The following is a 20,992-nucleotide window of genomic DNA, read 5'->3' as shown; positions in this document are numbered from 1 at the left end:
ATGAAAATTATCCCCGATAAAAGTGGGCTGAGGAAAGGAGCATGGACACCAGAGGAAGATAAGAAGTTGGTTGCTTATGTTACAAGATATGGCCACTGGAATTGGACCCTACTCCCCAAGTTTGCTGGTAAATTCACTTTAATATATATCTAATATTTCTCCCTTGGCTACCGGCCAGAGAAGCCATTTTATTTTTCTCAAATCAATCATCATATCATAAACTATGAGCACCACTACCATCAACATGTATATATATAATCTCTAATTTGATTTTCTAATAATTTTATTAAATCATTTAAAATCTCCTGTAATGTTCCATATTTTGTTGGGATTAACCTAACAATATTGGTGCTGTTATGAAACCATATATTATATTATGTTATTGAATTTAATCTTCAGGTCTTGAGAGGTGCGGAAAGAGTTGTAGGCTAAGGTGGATGAATTACTTAAGGCCTAATATCAAAAGAGGGAACTTCACTCAAGAAGAAGATGAGACTATTATGAAGCTGATCCAACGTCTTGGTAACAGGTGTGAACCCGGTGTTAAACTCCTCATGCTGCATGAAATGGGGAGCTGCAGTAAATGAAATAAAATAATATTAATTTCTCCCCTTAAAGCTGAGAATAAGTAATTAAAAGTCATAATTTTTTATTAAAAATGTTTATCAATTTAAAATTAAAAAGTGCAATAAATATTTTTATTATTTTTAGATGTTTAAATCCAATTTTCAAAAATTAAAGTTAATAAAATAGATTAAATAAATTGAGAGTGTTTAGAAACCGTTATATTTTCTTGTTAGTAGAAATCATTTCGAAATTCATTCAATAATCATCTACAGTGTATAATACTGATGACATCACATTTCTATTACAGTTGTTTTAGATTCTATTAAATGTTGAACTAGTAACAGTCTAATCTAAATTTCTCTATATAGGATTTAGATTCTTGCAGTTTTGGAATTTTAGTAAAAAGTGATTTTGACTTAAGTTAAAACAAATTCGTTTATGCCAGAAAAATTAGCTTAGAAAAATACACACATCTTCTTTCTGCGTATTTTTGCTTCAAAAATACGCAGTAAGAAGAAGATGCTTCTTTGTCTCCTTTATTTCGGTTATTTCTCTTCTCTTCTTCTTCCAATCCAGTCATCCTTGTCCTCCCTTTCTCTCACTCAGTCCCTTTCTTTTTTTCCCTTCCTAATCTCTTCTTTCTTCGGCCCATCCCATCTCCTTCCGCCTTTTTCCTCATCTAGCTTTCCTCCCCTCCCCTTCCCTTCCCTTCACCCCGACTCATCTCCCTCCTCTTCTCTGCTCATCTAACCCCTTTTTTCCTTTCTTCTATTAATCTTTTTCCGCTCTCTCTCTTCCTTGTGCTCTTTTCTCCATTTTTGATCTTCCTTTCTCTCTTCTTCTGCTTTTTTTCTACTCTTTTTAAATTGCTTAAATGAATTTATTTTAACTTAAACCAAAATCATATTTTACCAAAATTAGTTTAAGCTAAAAAATTTTGTTTAACCAAATCCAAAACTGCAGTTCAGCCAGAAATGCAGGCAATCTGGATCCTTCCCTATATGTATGTGGTGTTTGCACAAATCATAAGATTCATTAATATTCGTGTTAGGATCCGAGTTTTGTTGAAGTTCGCTTAACACTACTAATATAATACTCAAATTATTTAATGAATGTAGGTGGTCTGCGATTGCTGCTCAGCTGCCGGGAAGAACGGACAACGAAATAAAAAACTACTGGCACACTCATCTGAAGAAGCGATATCAACAAAATGAAAAATCTGAAGTTTCCAAGTCGAAGGATGAATCCCCACTTCAACAAATGCCAAAACATGCTGATGCTCTTCCATCAACATCTAAATCCACCCAACTCTCTATAACAACAGATCATAGCAACGAATATTTTGTTCTTGAAGATGAATTCGCTCTTCTGAATGCATACTCAGAGCCCTTGAACGGAAACTTCTGGTTGGAACCTTATATGCCCGACATTTCGATTGCTCCTTGTGAAGATTTGGATTTGGGGGCACAAACCCATTGCTTTAGCCCTTTGCGTGACGTGCCACTTTGGAGTCATGACCATGATTAGTGTGCGTCAAGAGACGCAAAACCAACGAAGAACGTACGAAAATCAATAATCATCATGAAAAGTAATAGTTTTAAATTATATTGAATGTATAAATAAACGATAATATTTAAAATTTGATATCATCAATTACACTTAAATTCAATTATATTTTTTTTATTACTATTTTAAGGTCGAATTTAGATAAACGTCAAATCATTATAAAAATAAATAAAATTTCTCAAATTAAAAATAATTTATCTTCTCAAATTTTAAAGAAGTTAAATAATTTTTTTCAAATAATAAATAAAAAAATTAATTTTAACTTATAAAATTAATTTTTTAATTTTTTACCTATAACAATTTATGAAAAAGTTTATTAAAACTTGGACCTTTGTTACCGAATATCAGCACCAACAAATGAGGAATAATTTAATATTTTTATTGCATTATAAGAAGTTGGGCCAATAACCCAAGCCTTATTTTAATGCCCACAAGATCATGGGCCACGATGCAAATTCCTCGAACAAAAAACAAAAAATCACGGAAAGCTCTGTTCTGGTTAGAGCACTTAATATAGGTGGCCCTGGTCCAGTCCGATACAGATAAGTTCAAATGAGTCCAGTTTATTTAGCCTAAGATAAAAATGAATTTGTATTTCTACTATTCCAGACTTGCCTTATATGGACTTATATGGACTACAGGTTTCTGCAGGTTAATCAGATAACTCAAATAATTTTCTTTAGCTTTTTTTTATATTTTTGTAATAGGCTATTTTTTTATTTTTTTTTTATAATAATAAGATACATTTGCTGTTTTTAGTGTTTATAACAAGCTATTTTAGATTGTTTTTGTAACTACTTAATAGGTTACTCATTTATTTTGTCTAGTTTTTATATTAGACTATTTTTTTTTAAGTTGTAAACTAATTCTTTATTTTTTTTTTGTAATAGTCATTTTTTTAATTTTTATACATGCAATAAGTTCACAATTGAACAAAGTTATAAAGACAAAAGTTCCATATACATAATAAGTCCACAAAAATATAAAACAAGATCAGAGTATAAATAAAAAAGTTTACAAAAATTAAAAAAGTTCATCAAAGATTTAAATATCATAATTTAAAAATATGAAATTCTTTGAAAAAGCTTGGAATCATTAAGAATAATGGTCTCTTTTTCGTTAACATCATCTTCATTATCATATTCTAAAAAAAATGACTATATTAATAAATTTATATAAAATAAATTTAAATCTTAGATATGATAATTTTGTATTCTAAAAAAATAAATAAACTTTTAATTTTAGGATTCTAAAACTAAAAATATGTTTCCTTTTAAACTTTCTAAAACTCAATGTTTTATATATATATATATATGCGAGTTGTCTGAGTTGTATGAACTGGTTCAGTTAAAGCCCTGTCAAGTACCAAACTTATTTAGATCAGATTAAAACGGTCCAAAATAATTTTAGACTTTGTTTTTTAGAGTCCAAACTCGTTTATTTAACAAAAAATTTCAACTCAGTCCATCTAGCATACTGTAATTTAGGTTCTTAATAAGAAATCAACCCTGCAATAATGATTCTATCTGGTAAGCACAATTCATTTTGCTTTTCTTAGGTCAAGCAGTCTTGACGCATATAAAGTCAGTTGATTTATTTGTATTCAAAATTGATATTTTAAAACGAATTCGTAGAGATTTAATCCAGATAAAGATTATTACATATTAAGTTATAGCAAAAAAAAAATTTAACAAATTTATAATAACTTAATTTTATAAGAATTAAAATTTTATTTAAAAGTAATTTTAAAATGTATGACACTTCAAATTTTGTTAACTAACACAATATTTACCGAAAGAAGTAACAGAAATGAACAAATTTTTTTATTCGCTTGATTTTGTAGACTAAATTTTAACAATTTTTTTCTTTAAATTTTGAATTCAATAACTTTTATAAAGATTAAAAGTTTATTTAAGCTTTAATTATATATTCTTTTGATTTTTTATTAAGTGAATTTATAAATAAAACTTTTAATTTTTTTATATTACAAATGTTTTTCACAAAATATAATTTTACTCAAATTGGGTAAAATCAATACATAAGACCTTATTTGATAATGCTTGTTAATTATTTTAATTGCTTAAAATAACACTACAAAATGCTCTTTGTTATATTAATACAGTAATTTTTTTTAGTTATTCTCTTAAACAAGCACTTGTTAACAAATATGACATACCTCTTTTATTGGAAAAAAAAAGTTTGGTAAAAGGATTGTGTGTGTACGACTGACTTTAAAGATGAACATGTGCGACACAATCTTACACGCATATATACGACTGACTTTAAAGATGAAGGACTTTTGCATGTTGCATGTTGCATGCATATCATTAAGATGATGTAATATATATGTGTGATATATGCATGGTGCATAAACATAGTTCATTTCAAGAGACGCTGCAGCTTGACCACAACTTGTTAAATCCACGCCCACCACACAAAAGACCTGTCATCTTCACTCTCAAATAATTGCTGTCTGTTTTTCACGCTTTCTCATCTTGTGGCCATTTTTCAAAATTGTTTTTCCTTTGGTGTTTATATCAGATCAGGGGAAGGGATATAAAGAACTGAAGCACTAAACGGCTAGCAACCACCATGACTTCTTGTACAAATGACTAAAGGAGTCAATCTGCGTAATTGCATGGCACTGTCTCCAAGTTAGTGGACTCTACTTTTTTAATTTTTTTTCTTTATTAATAGAGGGTCTTATGAATCAATCATTTCTTTTTCTTATTAGAAATGTTTTTACGAGAAATCTAATATTTCAGAGCATCCAGTGAACACAGATAAGTAACAATTATAGTATTAATCTTACTTTTTTCACACTTCTATGCTTACATTCACGGTATACATCTCTACTCTTGCTTTTTCTTTTTGCTTTCAAAGTATATATAATAATAATAATAATAATAATAAAAACTATAATTTTAATACTTTATCTATGAGATTTTATTCTATTATTTTATAAGAATTATTCCTTGATTTAACTAAGTTTCTCTATTTTTATTGTAAGAAGTGATAAAACTGTAATTTGATTAAAATAAATTAAATCATGAAAAAAGATTGCTAAAATTAAGTAAAGAATAAATATATTTTAAATATAGGCGCTCTCTCTTTCGTACTTCACTCAAGACCCATCGTCTTTCAATAAAATATTTCTCTTATGTATTATTTAAAACTCAATTTTGTCGGATTATCAGATATTTTAGTTTTATTTTGCCTATATGGACTTCAACAACAAAAATAAAAAGATCAATTGATGAGTATGTGACCACCAGACTAAACATACATGGAAAACAATTAGATTATGAGAGGATAATGTAAAAAGAAATCATTATTATATCAAAAATATCAATTAATATTACTTAAAAATTATAATATAAATATATTATTTTTCAAAATTTACTTAATACTATATATTTTTACAAAAATTGTTTTAATAAAAATTCCACAGGTGGATCGACAGTTTTTTTTAACAAGTCAAAAAAATATTAAAAGAAGGTATAAGTTAATAATTATTTTTATAATTAGTAAGAAAATTGTGGATAAAAATTATAATTTATAAATAAAATAGGAGGAAATATTTAAATTTAGGAAAGAACTATGGATAATTAACTAGAATTTTTTTTTTTTACAGAAGAAGAAATTCAAGTATAATTTGAACATATAAAAAAGAAAACTTTTTAAAATTGCAGAGAAAATTACTATGCATAATAATTTAAAGAATAACTTTGAAACTTAAAAGAAAAAAAAAACTAAGTCACCAAAAAATATTTGGTGAGGTTAAATTTAAGGATTCTAAGAGATTAAATCGATCACCCTAAAATAAATATATTCTAAATTCTCATTTTATCTTCATCTCATTAAAAAAATAGATTAATAATTCAATGCCAATTTAACGTTTTGTAAATATATTTTTTTAAAAAATTTAAACAATTGATATAAATGTAATAAGATTACATATATATATATATATATATATATATATATATATATATCAACAAATAATTTGGTTAGTAAAAATATTAATACATTATAATACATTATAGGTTAGCATATAATATATTATTTTTTACTGTAAATTTTCAAAATTTATAATAAATGATTTTTTGTTCAAAAAATTATATTAACAAAAATCAATTTATTACTTAATAAATAACAAATTTTTATTATCTCGATGAATAAAGTTTAAAGGAGGTTGTTCCAAATCTAACGTTTATTGTTGATTTGATAATATATAACTATTTATTAAAATTTATTGGTGACTAAATTTTTATTTTAGTCCCTAAAATAATAAGCATTAAATATTATAATCATTAAAAGTTTAAAAATATCATATTAATATTTGACTTCCATATTTATTGAGCATTTTAATTTTAAAATTCAGACCGCCAAATGATAAGAATAAGATGCTGACGTATCTAAAAGATGACTTAACAAATACAATGTCGTTTCATATGTATAAATAAGGAAATTAAACAAAGAATTATTACTGCAATTTTTCCTTTTATTTGAACAAAAGGAAAAGACTGGGAGGGACATGTTTGATTAATTTCATTGTTCTTTGCTACGACATGATACGGCACTTGAGAAAAACCTTTCTGATCCTGTTTTTCTTCTTTGCGACATTTGATAGTGGAGGAAAGAGGGCTACGTCATGGTATATAAAGGATCCATTTCTGGTCTTAAAAGGAGATCGTGTTTGACCCATCTTCCAGTAGCTATATATTTTCAAGAATTTGGTCAAAAAGCAAAAAGAAAGGAAAAAGCATCAAATGAAAATTGAAATTATTTTTTCCATACACGGTGGTACTAAATAAAAGAACTACTTAAAAAAATTATTATTAATTCATAATTTAATATTACATTAGTCTCTAATAATATAAGTTTTTTTTAATGAAATTTAAATTGTTAATATTAAATTTGAATTTAATGTTATTACTTGTTATTTTAATTTAAATATGGTGGGTACTTTTGGCGTGTATTCAGGGTAGGCGAACACTGGTTTTCTTTTAAGTGTAAAAAATATTAAAATAAGTTTTGTCTCAAAAAAAATCTTTCCTTACACATACAGTAACCATTTACATATATATTCAAAATTTTGTTAAATTAGTGAGAAAATGAAAAGGAGCATTTCACTCATTATTTTACAAGAGGTATGATTCCACTATTGAGGACGACATTTAGCTCCGTCTCTAATTAATAATGAGATAATTTAATCAGAGATGAAATGATTTTATCATTAATTAGTGATGAAATGCAAGTTTGTCACTAATTAATAACGAAAAATCATATCTCTTTATAAATTACTTAATTCTAACCTTTATTAATGAATAAATAAATAAATAAATATATATATATATATATATATATATATATATATATTAAAATTAGAATTTGGTTTTTATATTGTTAAAAGCTAGCGTGTTCAGCTCAAAACTACTAGAGATTAAGTCTAGTCTTTAGTTTTATATCTATTGCTATATCATCGTTCATTTCTTTTGAAACTCCTTTTCCTTTAATAATATATATTGTGAAAAAATAAAATTTCCTTTGAATTTGTGCAATTCTTGAAAGTCTGACATCGGCAACTGATCTGAATGGCCACTTTTAACATTTACCTTTTCACTTTTGAAGAATCTTTGATGTTTCCATTCAACGACAAACTTGTGAGTCAATCCAAGTGTCGAGTTCAGATGCGATGCCATTTTTCGTTTGAGCATTACAAGTCTTCTCTGGTCAATAAGCCACGTTCACACATACTCCGTTCCTATGAAACTCCCACCGCAACTTCTACCATTCTAGAAGCAACTATGCATGGTTCACCCCTAACACTGCAAATTTATTTAAATAATACTAATTTAAAAATAACTTCTTAAATTAATATTTTTTTAAAATATATTTTCTGTTTAGTGTTAATTTTTACCAGATCAACAGTTGTATCGCATCTGCATGTACGATAGCTTATTTATTTAATTTTTTAATACACTATCGGTGATGTATAACCGATACTTGCTCAGATTTATACACGTATCGTAATTAGAGGTGTATCGTTTATTTTTAAAATGATAAATAAGTCGTTAATCAAAACACGTAAATTCTATCGTCTATCTAGAGGTGATAGTTGACACGTGTCAACTATGATTGCTATATCGATTGGTCTTGAGCGATAGCCAATGCGCTGGTCAATGCGTCAGCACTATCACCTTGCAGAGTGCGATAATATTAGGCACTCGCCACGTGTCCACATCAACTGGTTATATGAGTGATGCATTGAAAAAAAAAATCTATGTAGCGATGATATATACTGCACTTTTATGTTTGCCTAACATTATTGCTGAAAGGAAGAAAAAGCTTTACGTTTTGCACTCTTCGCATTTGCCTCAATCTGAAGGAAGAAAAAGCTTTACGTTGTGCATTCTTTGCATTTGCCTTACATTGCTAAAAGAAAAAAGAGCTTTACGTTCCTGAAGAAAAAAATTTGGAGAGCCCAGGTTAGTTGAATTTTTTCAGTGATTATGTAATTTATTTATTGAGTTTTGATTATTTTTGTTTGGATAAAATTTTATATTTTTTATTTGTTATGGAAATAATTATTTTTATTTAGTAGTTAAAATAAAATTGAATAGTGTGATAGAAATATTATTATTAGATAAAATAATGTATATAAAATATTATGATTTTATTTTAATATGATTTTAGTATTTTATTATGCATTAATAATTTAAATATTTGTATAAATTATTAACATTATAATAAGTTTGGTGTTGCATATGTGAATTTTCAATAAAATAAGTTTAGTTACGTAAATAGGCAAATATTTGTGATTATATGCATGATACAAAATTTAAATGATTTAGAATAAATTGTTAATTTTGACTGATCAAGATTGTTGTTTGTGGATTTAATTTGTTAATGTAGGATGACTGATTTTGTGATAATAGTATATTAGAATGATCGAATATTCTCAAGTAACGAGGGTGTTGCCTTTGAAAGAAATAATAAAATGATTAAAATTGAACGTGTAATTTGTTTTGAGACATTGAAAGGAAAAGATTCATAAAAAATTGAAGTTGTCTACTAATAAGGTTTTATCTAGATTGATTTTACGATTTTCAGTAGATCCAATTGGTAGTCAATACACTATGATGGATATATGTGATGATGAAGATATTGATTGTATGTTAAATACCTTTTCACAACAAAATCAGAGGTGTGCAATTGAAGTATATGCAGATATTGCATTCGCTGAAAGTTCTTGTATTCGATCAGAAGGTGTGGACTTAAACATTTCATTTTTATGTGATAGTACAAGTGATGATGATGAACCTCAATTTGGATTAGGTATATTAATGTTTTTGGTTTAGGGTTTATAATATTAAATTTCTTATGACTTATCTTTATGTTATAACAAATTTTATGATTATATAGAAAGTGAATATGAGGATGAAGAAGGTGATGACAACGAAAATGAATGAGATTTCTTAACAAATAGTTCATCTGATACTAACGTGGAGGGTGAATTTAATTCCATATTGAATAATCATGAAAATGCACAACATGGAGGTAGTGATGTTTGTGCTTTAATTTATATGTTTCATGAAAAAAGTTTATTAACTGTTGCATTTCGTTTTAATGCAAGCGTGATTGAAACTCCTTTTTGGAATTCAAGTCAAAATTATACTTATATTAATTGGGAACATGTTGATCAAGAAATGAAAAATTTAGATATTCATGTAGATGAAACATGGAAGGGGGGGTGATGCATGGTATGTTGGCCAAGTGTTTGACTCTAAAGATGATGTAAAAATGATTATTAAATATTTTGCAATGAAGGCACATCAAAGTTATTTTATGCTGGAATTAAAACCAACAAAATTATATGTAAAGTGTCCAAATCATACAAGTGGATGCCTTTGGAGAGTTAGAGCAACATTGGACAAAAATTACCACAAGTGAAAAATCACAAGATGTGGTGGAATACGTACATGTGTTAATCTAATGATGTCTCTAGACTACAAAAAACTTGATTCAAACTTCATTAGCTCTTGTGTTCTTGGTAAGTTTTACTAAAGTAATTATAGATATTTTTTTGAAGATTGTTAAATTTATTGAAGAATGTTACTAAATTTCATATTCTTAAATGTTGTAGGTATGGTAAAAGAACAACCATCGGTGCCAATCACATAAATTCAAGAAAGAATTAATGGTTAATTTGGTTATCAAGTTTCTTACAAGAAAGCATGGAAGGCAAAACAAAAAGCTATAGTAAGGGTTTTTGGTGATTGAGATGAATCATATGCGACATTGCCTAGATGGTTAGAATACATGCAATTACATGCTCGTGGGTCTGTTTATAAGATTGAAACCAATGACTATGTGAGGGGTCATCAAGTTGACAATAGATACAAAGTATTTCATCGATTATTTTGGTCATTCAAACAATGCATAAGTGCTTTCAATTTTTGCAAGCCTTTAATACAAGTTAATGGTACATTCTTGTATGGTAAATACCGACAAAATTTATTGATAGCTACCACTCAAGATGGAAATAATTGTGTGCTTCCAATTGCATTTGCAATTGTGGAAGGAAAAACTTTGTTAGCATGGGAATGATTCTTGGCTGTCATTCGTCTTCATGTTACAAATAAGGCAGGTATCTCTTTAATATCTGATAGACATTAAAGTATCAAATGTGCAGTTTCTAATCCACATATTAGATGACAACCTCCCAATGCATATCATGTGTATTGCATTCGTCATATAGCAAACAATTTTAATCAACGATTCAAGAATCCTATTTTGAAGAAAGAGCTGATAAAATTAGGTACGTACTGTGTTGTTTTAATTTATAATATTTAGGTGGAAAGAATATTATTTTGATGATTACTATTATGTCATTGGGTTTAATAGCATACATAGCATGCAAAGACAGATTTGAAGACAAATTACAACGATTTTGTAATCAGTCAGAGAACATAAAAATTTGGATCGACTATATCTCCAAAGAAAAGTGTAGTTTGACCTACGACGATCAAGGAAGGCGTTATGGACATATAACAACAAATTTATCAGAAGCAGTTAAAAAAATCTTTAAAGGAGTAAGGAATTTGCCAATAGCAGCACTGGTCAAATGTACGTATTCGCGTTTAGTTTCATATTTTGTTAAGCGTGGTGAAGAAGCAGCAAGAGAACTTAATAATGGTCAAAGATTTTGTCATAAATTAATGCAACAAATGGCAAAAAATCAAGAGGAAGTGTCTTCACATCAAGTTCGACGATATGACATTGAAAGAACAAGGTTTGAAGTAGAAGAGACATTTAACCCTGTCCTGCAACGAGGTGGTAATAAGTTTGTTGTGTCATAGCTGCTTGTGCATTAGTCAGTATAGATTATTGGCAATGGGTTGATCCTCTATATTCAATGCAATATGTTGTGAATGCTGGTCGGAGGGCAAGTGTACCCATCGAGAAGTAATAAAGGATTCTTAAATTAAGTTCCCGAAATATCGTCCCACAAGGATTGATTTTCAATTACTAAGAATTTTCTAATTTGATTGTTTAAGCTTCAAAGATACGAGATTAATTAAAAACAAGAATTTATAAAATCAATTATAAAACTAAAAGTAAGGAATACACTGCACGCCTTGGTTAAACTTATCGGAGAGGAACCTAGGGCATATGAGTTTTCTCATCCAATCCTTTATGTTATTTTTCTATTTAACTCTAAATTCAATTTCCTTGTGATTACCAATCATTCATACGAATACTATTAATACCCAATGGTCATGCAATATTAATATTCTTTTCTCTAAATTAACATCCCTAATGGTCATGCAAGACATCAATTTAAGAAAGCTTAAGGAACCTATGAACTTGTTAATTTAATAACGATTAGAAGAGAAAGATTGGTTTGGTCCACCTAATCCTTTGTCTCATTTTACCCTATATATCTATTAATTAACCGAGGTACGGTCGCCTGACGATATAATTAATTAGGATTAAGAAAGGAGCGTAATAGGATAAAATCTAATCACAAAACAGAAATCAAATTTAGATTCAAACATCAAAATTCTATAAATTCATGAACAATAGTTCCTATAACCCTAACTATGGACTTAGTTACTCATGCTAAAGAAAATAACTAAAACAATCATAAACAAAGCTATAATCAAAAGCAAACTAAAATGAGATGAGTTTTCGGTCTTCAAGTACGATCGCTCAAAGCTCCAAGTCTCGCCAAGCATGTGCCGAGGATCCCGTGCAAGAGAGACGAGATCAGATGTATTCTAGAGCCAAAGCTAAGATGTCAAAAACTGGTCTAAAACGGTGTCTGAGATCTTCCCTTTTATAGGATTTGAAAACCCTATAAACTCTTCATAATTGGGCTTCTCGCAGATGAGCACGGCCATGCAAGGCCTTAAGCACGACAGTGCATGGGCTCGAAGCACCTCGTGCTTGTTGGAAGGGTCTGAACATGTTGGCTGCTGCAAAGCTCTAATCTTCTATCAATTTGGGCAAAAAATGCACCTAAAATCCATTTGCGGCCTCTTTATACCAAACTGCACAATTAATATATAAATTAGTGTAAAACCAAAATAAAATAAAGATCAAATATGAATATATGGGCTGTAAAAGAAGGCCTAAATACAGACTTATCAAATGCATATTCATCGCAGTGGTATCCTTTTGGAAATGAAAATAACATATTAACATCCAACGAGTGGAAGTTATTACCTGACGTGCATAGAATCAGGGGAAAAGGTCGACTAAAGTCCACACGTACTAGGAATGAAATGGATTGGGTGGACTCTCAACCACGTCAACGATGTTCCTTGTGTAAACAAATTGGTCACAACCGTCGTCATTGTCCAACACAAAGTCGAACAACTGAGAATAATCTGTAATAGTGTTTAGTTATTGTCATTATGGTGATGGAACCAATTTCGTCGTTTTTAGTATTAAATCTTTGTGATAATTTGACTATGTTGTGGAATTTTTTAATTTGGACTGTTTGATCTATTAAATCCTCATTTAGACCAATGCCAGTTTTTACGCTGCGGGTACTTCTTATCAAAGCTTTTATATCGATATTATGATTTATCCTCATTTAAACCAATCCTTATTTATTTTGATATTATGATTTATCATTTTGCCATGATCCTGATTATGAGAAAGTGAATATATATGGAAATTTGTTTAATCATATTCAATTACACATCAAGTTGATTATGTTTATATGCATTTCAAATAGTGTAAACGGTTTATAAATAAGCGACATGAGTTAATGTTTTAAAAGGATATGAGAATTGTTTGGCTTTGTATTATTAACATAATGATAAATATTTTAATTATCAAATAGAAAAGTGTCAGTTTTTAGAGAAGTATTAATGAATATTATTTGTACAATGTTGTATATTACGATGGTGCCACTCACAAATCTAAATGCAAATCAAAGGCACGACTCACCTCGAAATGTTCATCCCTTGCAAGCATATTGGGGGCAATGACTCAACTATATCTTGATTGGAAGGCTGCCAAACAATCTGCAAAATAATTTATAAGATTAATTTAAATACAAACATTTGAATTTTTATACTATTTATTTAAGTGTCATAAATTAAATAATACCTTGTCCCGTTTAAGACGATCAAGTTTATATCTATAATATGCGACATCCTTCTTCGCCTTTCTAGGCACCCAATTAACTAACCACCTGAACATAAATAAAGTAAACTAAGTTAATATAAAAATAATTTAAATATATATGGAAATTTATAAAACTACAAAAGTTATATCATTGAATACCTAGCACCATATGAAAGATCATGCCGTAAATGTGGAGGTGAGGGAGGAGCCATGGAAACCTATCCCACGCCCACATAACTAACAATGGAGTCAATCCCCCAAAGGCAACTCTGTCAATGTTTGTCGCTATGCATAATTCTCTATATAAAAAACTAAGAGCTACTCCTCCCCAGCTATACTGTCCTGTGATAGCAAAGTCCTCAAGTAAAGGCAAATATCGGACTGTGACTCTACTGCTAGAGTGATCTCCTAACATAAATCCTCCAATCAATCTTATAATATACGCTCTACTAAATCTCGTAAGTTGAAGCTCATTCTGATTATGCATAGCCACATCAGAGAAATGTTGATCTAACCAAGTAAGCTTCAAGCTGTTTCCCACAAATGCCTGTGGTGGTGGCCTAACACCTAGACTATTCTCAACTATCTGTGGCCAGTTACCTCCAGTAGCTGCAAATACTGGAAGCCCATCAACCCAAAGAACTATTTGTATAGTTATATCTTGAAGCGTTATGGTGCATTCTCCTGGTGGCATATGAAAGGTGTGTGTCTCAGGCCTCTATCTTTCAACTAATACAGTAATTAAGTGCCTATCCAATGGAAAGTTGGCAAGCTGTGCCACTCCAGCAAAGCCAGCCAGCTCCAAATGTGGTAGAATCTCCAATGGTATACTGTCTAGCCTAGTTGGTATAAACTGACACTTCCTAACCTTCATCATGGGATGCTCTCGACCACCCCAAATGTGTTCAGACACATGTATACTTTGAAAACGTAACAATGATGGATCCTCAGGTCCTGAATTAATCACTAGACCTTGTGAAGAAGATAATGTCATCTGATAATTTTAAAAAAAAATGTTAGTATTATTAACATATTAAACATGACAAAATAATGATAAAATTAATATTTTACTGATCTAAATACACAACTACAAATTTAGTGAATCAAGTTACATAATAATTAAAAAAATTTAATAATCATATAAAAAATATAAAATAATATTACAATTACATTTTCATACTCAATATTACTTTAATTTGATTTTTGTACAAACTATAAATTTATTAACATTACAAAACTAATTACTACAAATTAGCATTTTTGTTCAAGTGTACATAGAAATTTTTGTGTTAATAAATAGTAAATATAATAATTATGCCTAATGTTTATTACACTTCTAATAATATACGTTAAATTTTATATACCTAATATTTCAATTTTATTATATATTTACTTACATTAGCAACTGTTTTAATATTTTACTACATGCAGAATTGATTTTTATTTAATTTTATAATAATACAAATAATTCCTGTCAAAATATGCGTATTAAATTTTTTATTTTTTTACATATAATTTTTATTACGCTATACTGTTTAGTATTTATGTATGGCAATATATTTAATAACTTATGTAAATAATTTTGTTTATTATTTCTATTATAATAGAGGTCAAAAAATACGTATAATTATAAAATCATGTAATTATAATTTTTTAAACAAATGTGACCATTATAAAATCTATATTAGTTTATAATAACCTAAAAATTCAAAAAAAAATTTAACTTTATATAAATATAATTCATATAAGTTACATAGATTTTTTATCTTAAAAAAATTATTTGTCGTAATTATTATTTTTAACGATTTTATATTTTTATTATTTTAAATATACATATATTTCATTTAAACTATATTTTAAATTTTCTCTTTATATTGTCATTAAGAATGGATTTATTTATGGGTTTAATCTTTTGAAATTCTATTATTTTTAATCTATTGATAACAAATTATAAATTACTGTTTATTATTTTTTAAATTTGTTTCCGTGAAATCTTGATTTACTCTACTCAAAATTATTTTACATTTTAAATATGTTTCATAAAATTATACTTTCTACGCCTATAATTTACCCTTCTAATTAATTTTAACAGTGATAAATTTTTTTATAAATTTTATTTAATTTATCATGTTTTATTATGCAATTTTAATTTCTTAATTTAACTCATTATCTATTTTTCTTCTCAGCCAACTTAATATTTTATTATGTTGTAATTAAAGATTATTTTAATTTCAATTTACTATTTTATAAAAATACTAAACCAAAAATTTATTTTATTCACAATTAAAAAATATTAATTTATTTTTAAATTAATATTAATCTATTTTTGCTGACTTTACTAAATATTTTACACAAAATTTACAATCTTTTCATAACTGCACTTAAACTTAAATATATTATAAATTTTTTCAATTTAATACTATACTTCAGAATTAAATATAACAAATGTATATTCAACTTATAAATCTAATTTTTTAAAAAAATTATTAATTCAAATATTACATTTTCAACTAATTTTACGTTAAATTACCTAAAAAGTATATAAACATTAAAATAAATTACAAAAAAATTATGCATGACATTTTTATCCTTCATTAACTTCAGAGTTCCACTTTTATATTCTCCGGTACCAGCACTTTGTAAATTTTCAAAATATAATAAACTATTATTTTCTATTACAAATAAAATAAACAAATTTATTACAAAATTTCATTTTTACCTTTGAATTTTGTTCAGAAAAACACAAAATCAACAACTTGTTGCCCCAAATTTGACACAAGTAATGGACAAATGCGCTTCTGGCTGGCATTAATGGAAGTTGAACTGTAGGGAGGGAAGAAGAAGGGTTATGCGGCACTAGTATCTTCTTTGTCACATGTCGCAATCAGAAGCATTATCACCACTGATGCACCGATAGCCTTATTGTAGACGCAGAGTCGATACAGCTTTCGATTTTAACATGTATTCTTTCCCTGACTGTTGATTTTAAAAAAAGCCTTATCGTAGACGCAGAGTCGATACAGGGTCTGATACAAGTAAATTTTTTAAATTTTTTTTCTTTTTTAAATTATTCAAAAATTTCTGCGTCTATGTGTTAAATTTTAGGAGACTATCAGTTAGGGGTTGCCGATAGTCTATTAAAAAATTAAAAAAAAAATAGACTATCGTACATGCAGGTACCGATCTGCTAAAAATTAACACTAGACAAAGAATATGTTTAAAAGAAACGCTAATTTGAGAATTTGTTTTTAAATTAGTATTATTTAAATAAATTTGCCCAAATACACATATGATTAAATCACTTTTAATTTTGTGTATATATATATATATTATTTTATTTTTTCTGCATGAGAAAGAAAGAACTCAACTAAGATTAATATTCCTTGTTTTTGTCAAATAGAATTATAACCTGTTTATTTTAAAACAAATTAATTAATTCTTTTCACCGTAGATGTTTAAATATAAATTTTATGGTTGAATTTGATTTTAACAAGCATATTAATTATATTTAATATTTTATAATTAATTTTATTAAAATTTCATTCAATTTTTATTAAAACATATTATTATTGGTGTGTTCTGTATATTATTGAACGGCTCTAATCTGAACCGAAGTTATAAATTCATTCATATATGATTATAATAGTTTAAAATGCATTAGAGATGATGTAGAGAAAGAATCAAGTCCATTTGACTGGAGGGGAAAGGGAAGTTATAGAGGATAGAGAGAGGGAATGATTGTCAAAATTCATTAGATACGCAAATGTACTATTCAAAATACAATGATTACAATATGTTTGAATTTGTAGGAAAAGAATCACAACCACTAAACTAAGTACAACTAACTATATGTAAGATAACTATAAGTTCATTTCTAGGACGCGTGAGCACTCTTATCCTACCCAAGTTGAAGGGTGATGGAAGGCAACAATGCCAGCTTGGAATGTAGCACAGCCAGCATCTTTGATCAACTACTCAACTTCCTCAATTGCAATGATTGTTTGTAACTCAGGCAACATTATACCGCATAACTTCTACAAAGTCAATTCCGAAGGGAAATCATGACACACCATGATTCATTCCACCACATGAGACGTACATTAAATCCATGACAAAGGCCAACAACGTGAGCTTAACAATTTTAAAAAGGTTAGCAACACACTGATAAACATACTATTTTTAATACCCCCTTAATTATTAAATAAAAATTTATTAAAAATTATAAAATTTTTACTTTTTTATACATAAATTAATATATATTTTTATTTTTATAATTTTTAATAACTTTTAACAAATAGCTATCGGTGTTAAAAAAATATACATTAAAAAAATGTAATGCTAACATTTTTCTTAAAAAAATTTTGGGAGCATTAATCGAATTTAATGAAAATTACATCGTCACACTAGAAATATTGTTTCTCGATAGAAGAGAGTCTATGTCCTTTCCCTTTGTGCTTTAAGCAACATGATCAATAATTTCCAGCATGCAAGCGAATATCGTTGATCATATATGTATATATGTTGATCTTGGATGAGTAATCTAACTTGTACAATTAGGACAACATGTATCGTACTTTTCTACGCCAAACACAATTATATAATTTCATTATGCATTCCTTAATTTGCTTGGTCAATTTCCTTCTTTGTGATATTGTAGATAATAGAGCAAATTTCTCTTAAAATGTACGGTTTGCCTTTCAATCGGCAATATAAAGACAAGTAGCCAACATAGCATCCAACAAATTTCTCTTCGTCTGCTGGACTTTCATTTCAGCCCTCGTATATATTTCCTTTACTTCATCCTTGATTGCTATCATGAGTCCCAACCTAGCGGACATAGTGGCAATGATCTTAAAGGCAAAGATGAGGTCATGAATGGAGGAGTTGGAGTTCCAATTTGCCATCAAATAAGTGAAGGAGGGAATTCGTCAATGATTATTTTCTTTCTTTAGCATCATTCATACCTATCTTACGGTCAGTGCCAGTGTCAAGACCTACCATGCATATAAGCTCTTGCCCCATTTGCAAGTTCAAAGAAATGACAAAGTGCATTCTCGTAGCTTGAATGTCAAGAAGCACAAGTTTTACATTAAAAAATTAGGCTCGACTTACTAATTCATTAGAAAAAAAAGATTTCTCAAATTCTTTTAAAAGTATTTAGAATATTTTGCTCATATTCTTACTTAATAGATATTTAGCAAAAATATTTATAAAACTTAATATCTATAAGTGTTTTAATATTTAAATTACAAAAATTTTGATATTATATAAAAATAATACTTTAATTTTTTTTAAAATTAGCACATAAGAGAAGAATTATTCAAATATTATAAAAGATATTTTTGATATGTAACATTTTAATACTTTGGTTCCTTCATTTCCTTCAAGTAATTTCTTGCACGCTTCTCCACCTTCATAGAGTTCACATTTTCAACCACGGCTTGGGACTTCCCTTATATATGCATGCTGTCTCCGCCCTAACTTTGGTCTTCTTAATTTACCTCTATTTCGACAAACACCTTTGGTCTATCCTTGGTCCAAGCATTGGGCTCTCAATTAAAAACGGAGGTATCATGGCTAAAATCCTTACTCTAGTTGTCAAAGTAGATGGAACCAATACATAGACTGAAAAATGATTATTTCAAATATGATAAGAAGTATGCTTCTATTTATGGGGAAAAAAGCCACAACGTCCTAACTTAGTACATAATTAAGCTAATTTTAGTAGTCTCAACAAAACTAGTCTTCTAGCACATGAGCTAGGACACACGAGCGCTGTTAAGTTATTTAAACAACACATAAACACACGTAGAGAGACATACATAAATAGATAATAATAAAAGTTCTCCGTTAAAATAATCTTATTGGATTGACTGATAAGTCTTGGATGCAATTATAAACCCGCGTTGAAATGAGACAATTTTTCATTAAATGCAGTAGAGATAATGACAATGGGTCAAAATTTGCAAATCAATTATTCAAAATATGACCAGTATGCTTCTAATTGTAGGAAAAAGGTCACAACATCCAAACTAAGCGACTAACTACATGTAAGCTAACTAATAATATCAGCAAAATAGCAATTCAATTGGATAGTGTTCTAGCACATGCACTAATCTACACATATATCGGTGTAATACTTTCAATTTCTACTAACAATTTGATATATGATTATATAAGTATATATTTTTATTAGTATAGAATATTAATGTACGTTATCACCACACTAATGTTAGTATATTGTTTGTTAGTACAGGCTTTTATATTCTTTATTAGGAATTTAATTTTTGTAAAATAATATTTATACTAACAAAGTTATTGAAATACATGACAAATTTTTATATGTTAGTAAGTAAATTTATTTTACAGTTACACCTCTAATATCAGGTAGAACAATAGCATTCTAATGGTATCAAAAGACGCATAAATAAGCTAATTGTAGCCAGAAACATCCCACAACGTTCCAATTATCATCAAGGATGCACAGAACAATTTATTTAGAAAGTCAATCAAGAAGAAATAACAGAGGATGAACAACTATCAGCTTGTTTAAATTTATATTTAAATAGTTATAAATTTAAATTTATTTTAATATTACTAATTATACTTTATACGTTAAAAATTTACATTTTTAATTTTTTTAAATATATTTTCAAACATATACTAGTACGTTGGTATTAATAAAATTTTTAGTTTTATTTATAAAAATAGCTAATAATTTTTTTGTGATCTTAATTATAAAAAAATAAATATTTACTTTTAGATGTATTAATTTATTTTTATATTTTTATTTATCATAAAATTTGTATAAATAAAAAAATTATTTTTCAGTCATACAAGTAGATAAATTCATCTATTAAATATTATATCAATTTAACAATTTAATACTATAAATATTTCTACAATAAAATATAAATTTATGATATTTAATAAATTAAATATCTATTTTTATCCAATAGAATCGAAGATCCTAGAAGGTAATTCATGTGAACCATTCATTAAATTATTCTTATATCTAACGTTTCTTATAATAGTGGTCCATCATGGACTAGTTTTTCAATGGTCCATGTTAACTTCAACTGCTAAAGGTTAGGATTAACGACACTTGCCATTAGAACATTGACTGGGCCTACCACAGTGTTGTGAGTGTAAAAATATTTTCCATTCTCCCTGACCCTAATCCTGACTTTTTGCAACAGCTTCTTTCAAATCC

The 20,992-nt window shown here is 28.0% G+C and overlaps 1 protein-coding gene across 1 annotated transcript; it reads left to right on the top strand.

The window, feature by feature from the left end:
- Positions 1-2,094, top strand: LOC113855908 (transcription factor MYB13-like). The gene is made up of 3 exons (XM_027487539.1): positions 1-127; positions 400-529; positions 1,686-2,094. The coding sequence occupies exons 1-3, from the start codon at positions 1-3 to the stop codon at positions 2,092-2,094; spliced, it is 666 nt and encodes a 221-aa protein (XP_027343340.1).
- The last annotated feature ends 18,898 nt before the right edge of the window (positions 2,095-20,992 follow it).

This window comes from Abrus precatorius, unplaced genomic scaffold (assembly GCF_003935025.1).
Source record: "Abrus precatorius isolate BTA unplaced genomic scaffold, Abrus_2018 Scaffold11, whole genome shotgun sequence".
NCBI classification, from domain to species: Eukaryota; Viridiplantae; Streptophyta; class Magnoliopsida; order Fabales; family Fabaceae; genus Abrus; species Abrus precatorius.
This window is presented reverse-complemented; position numbering and strand designations above follow the sequence as displayed.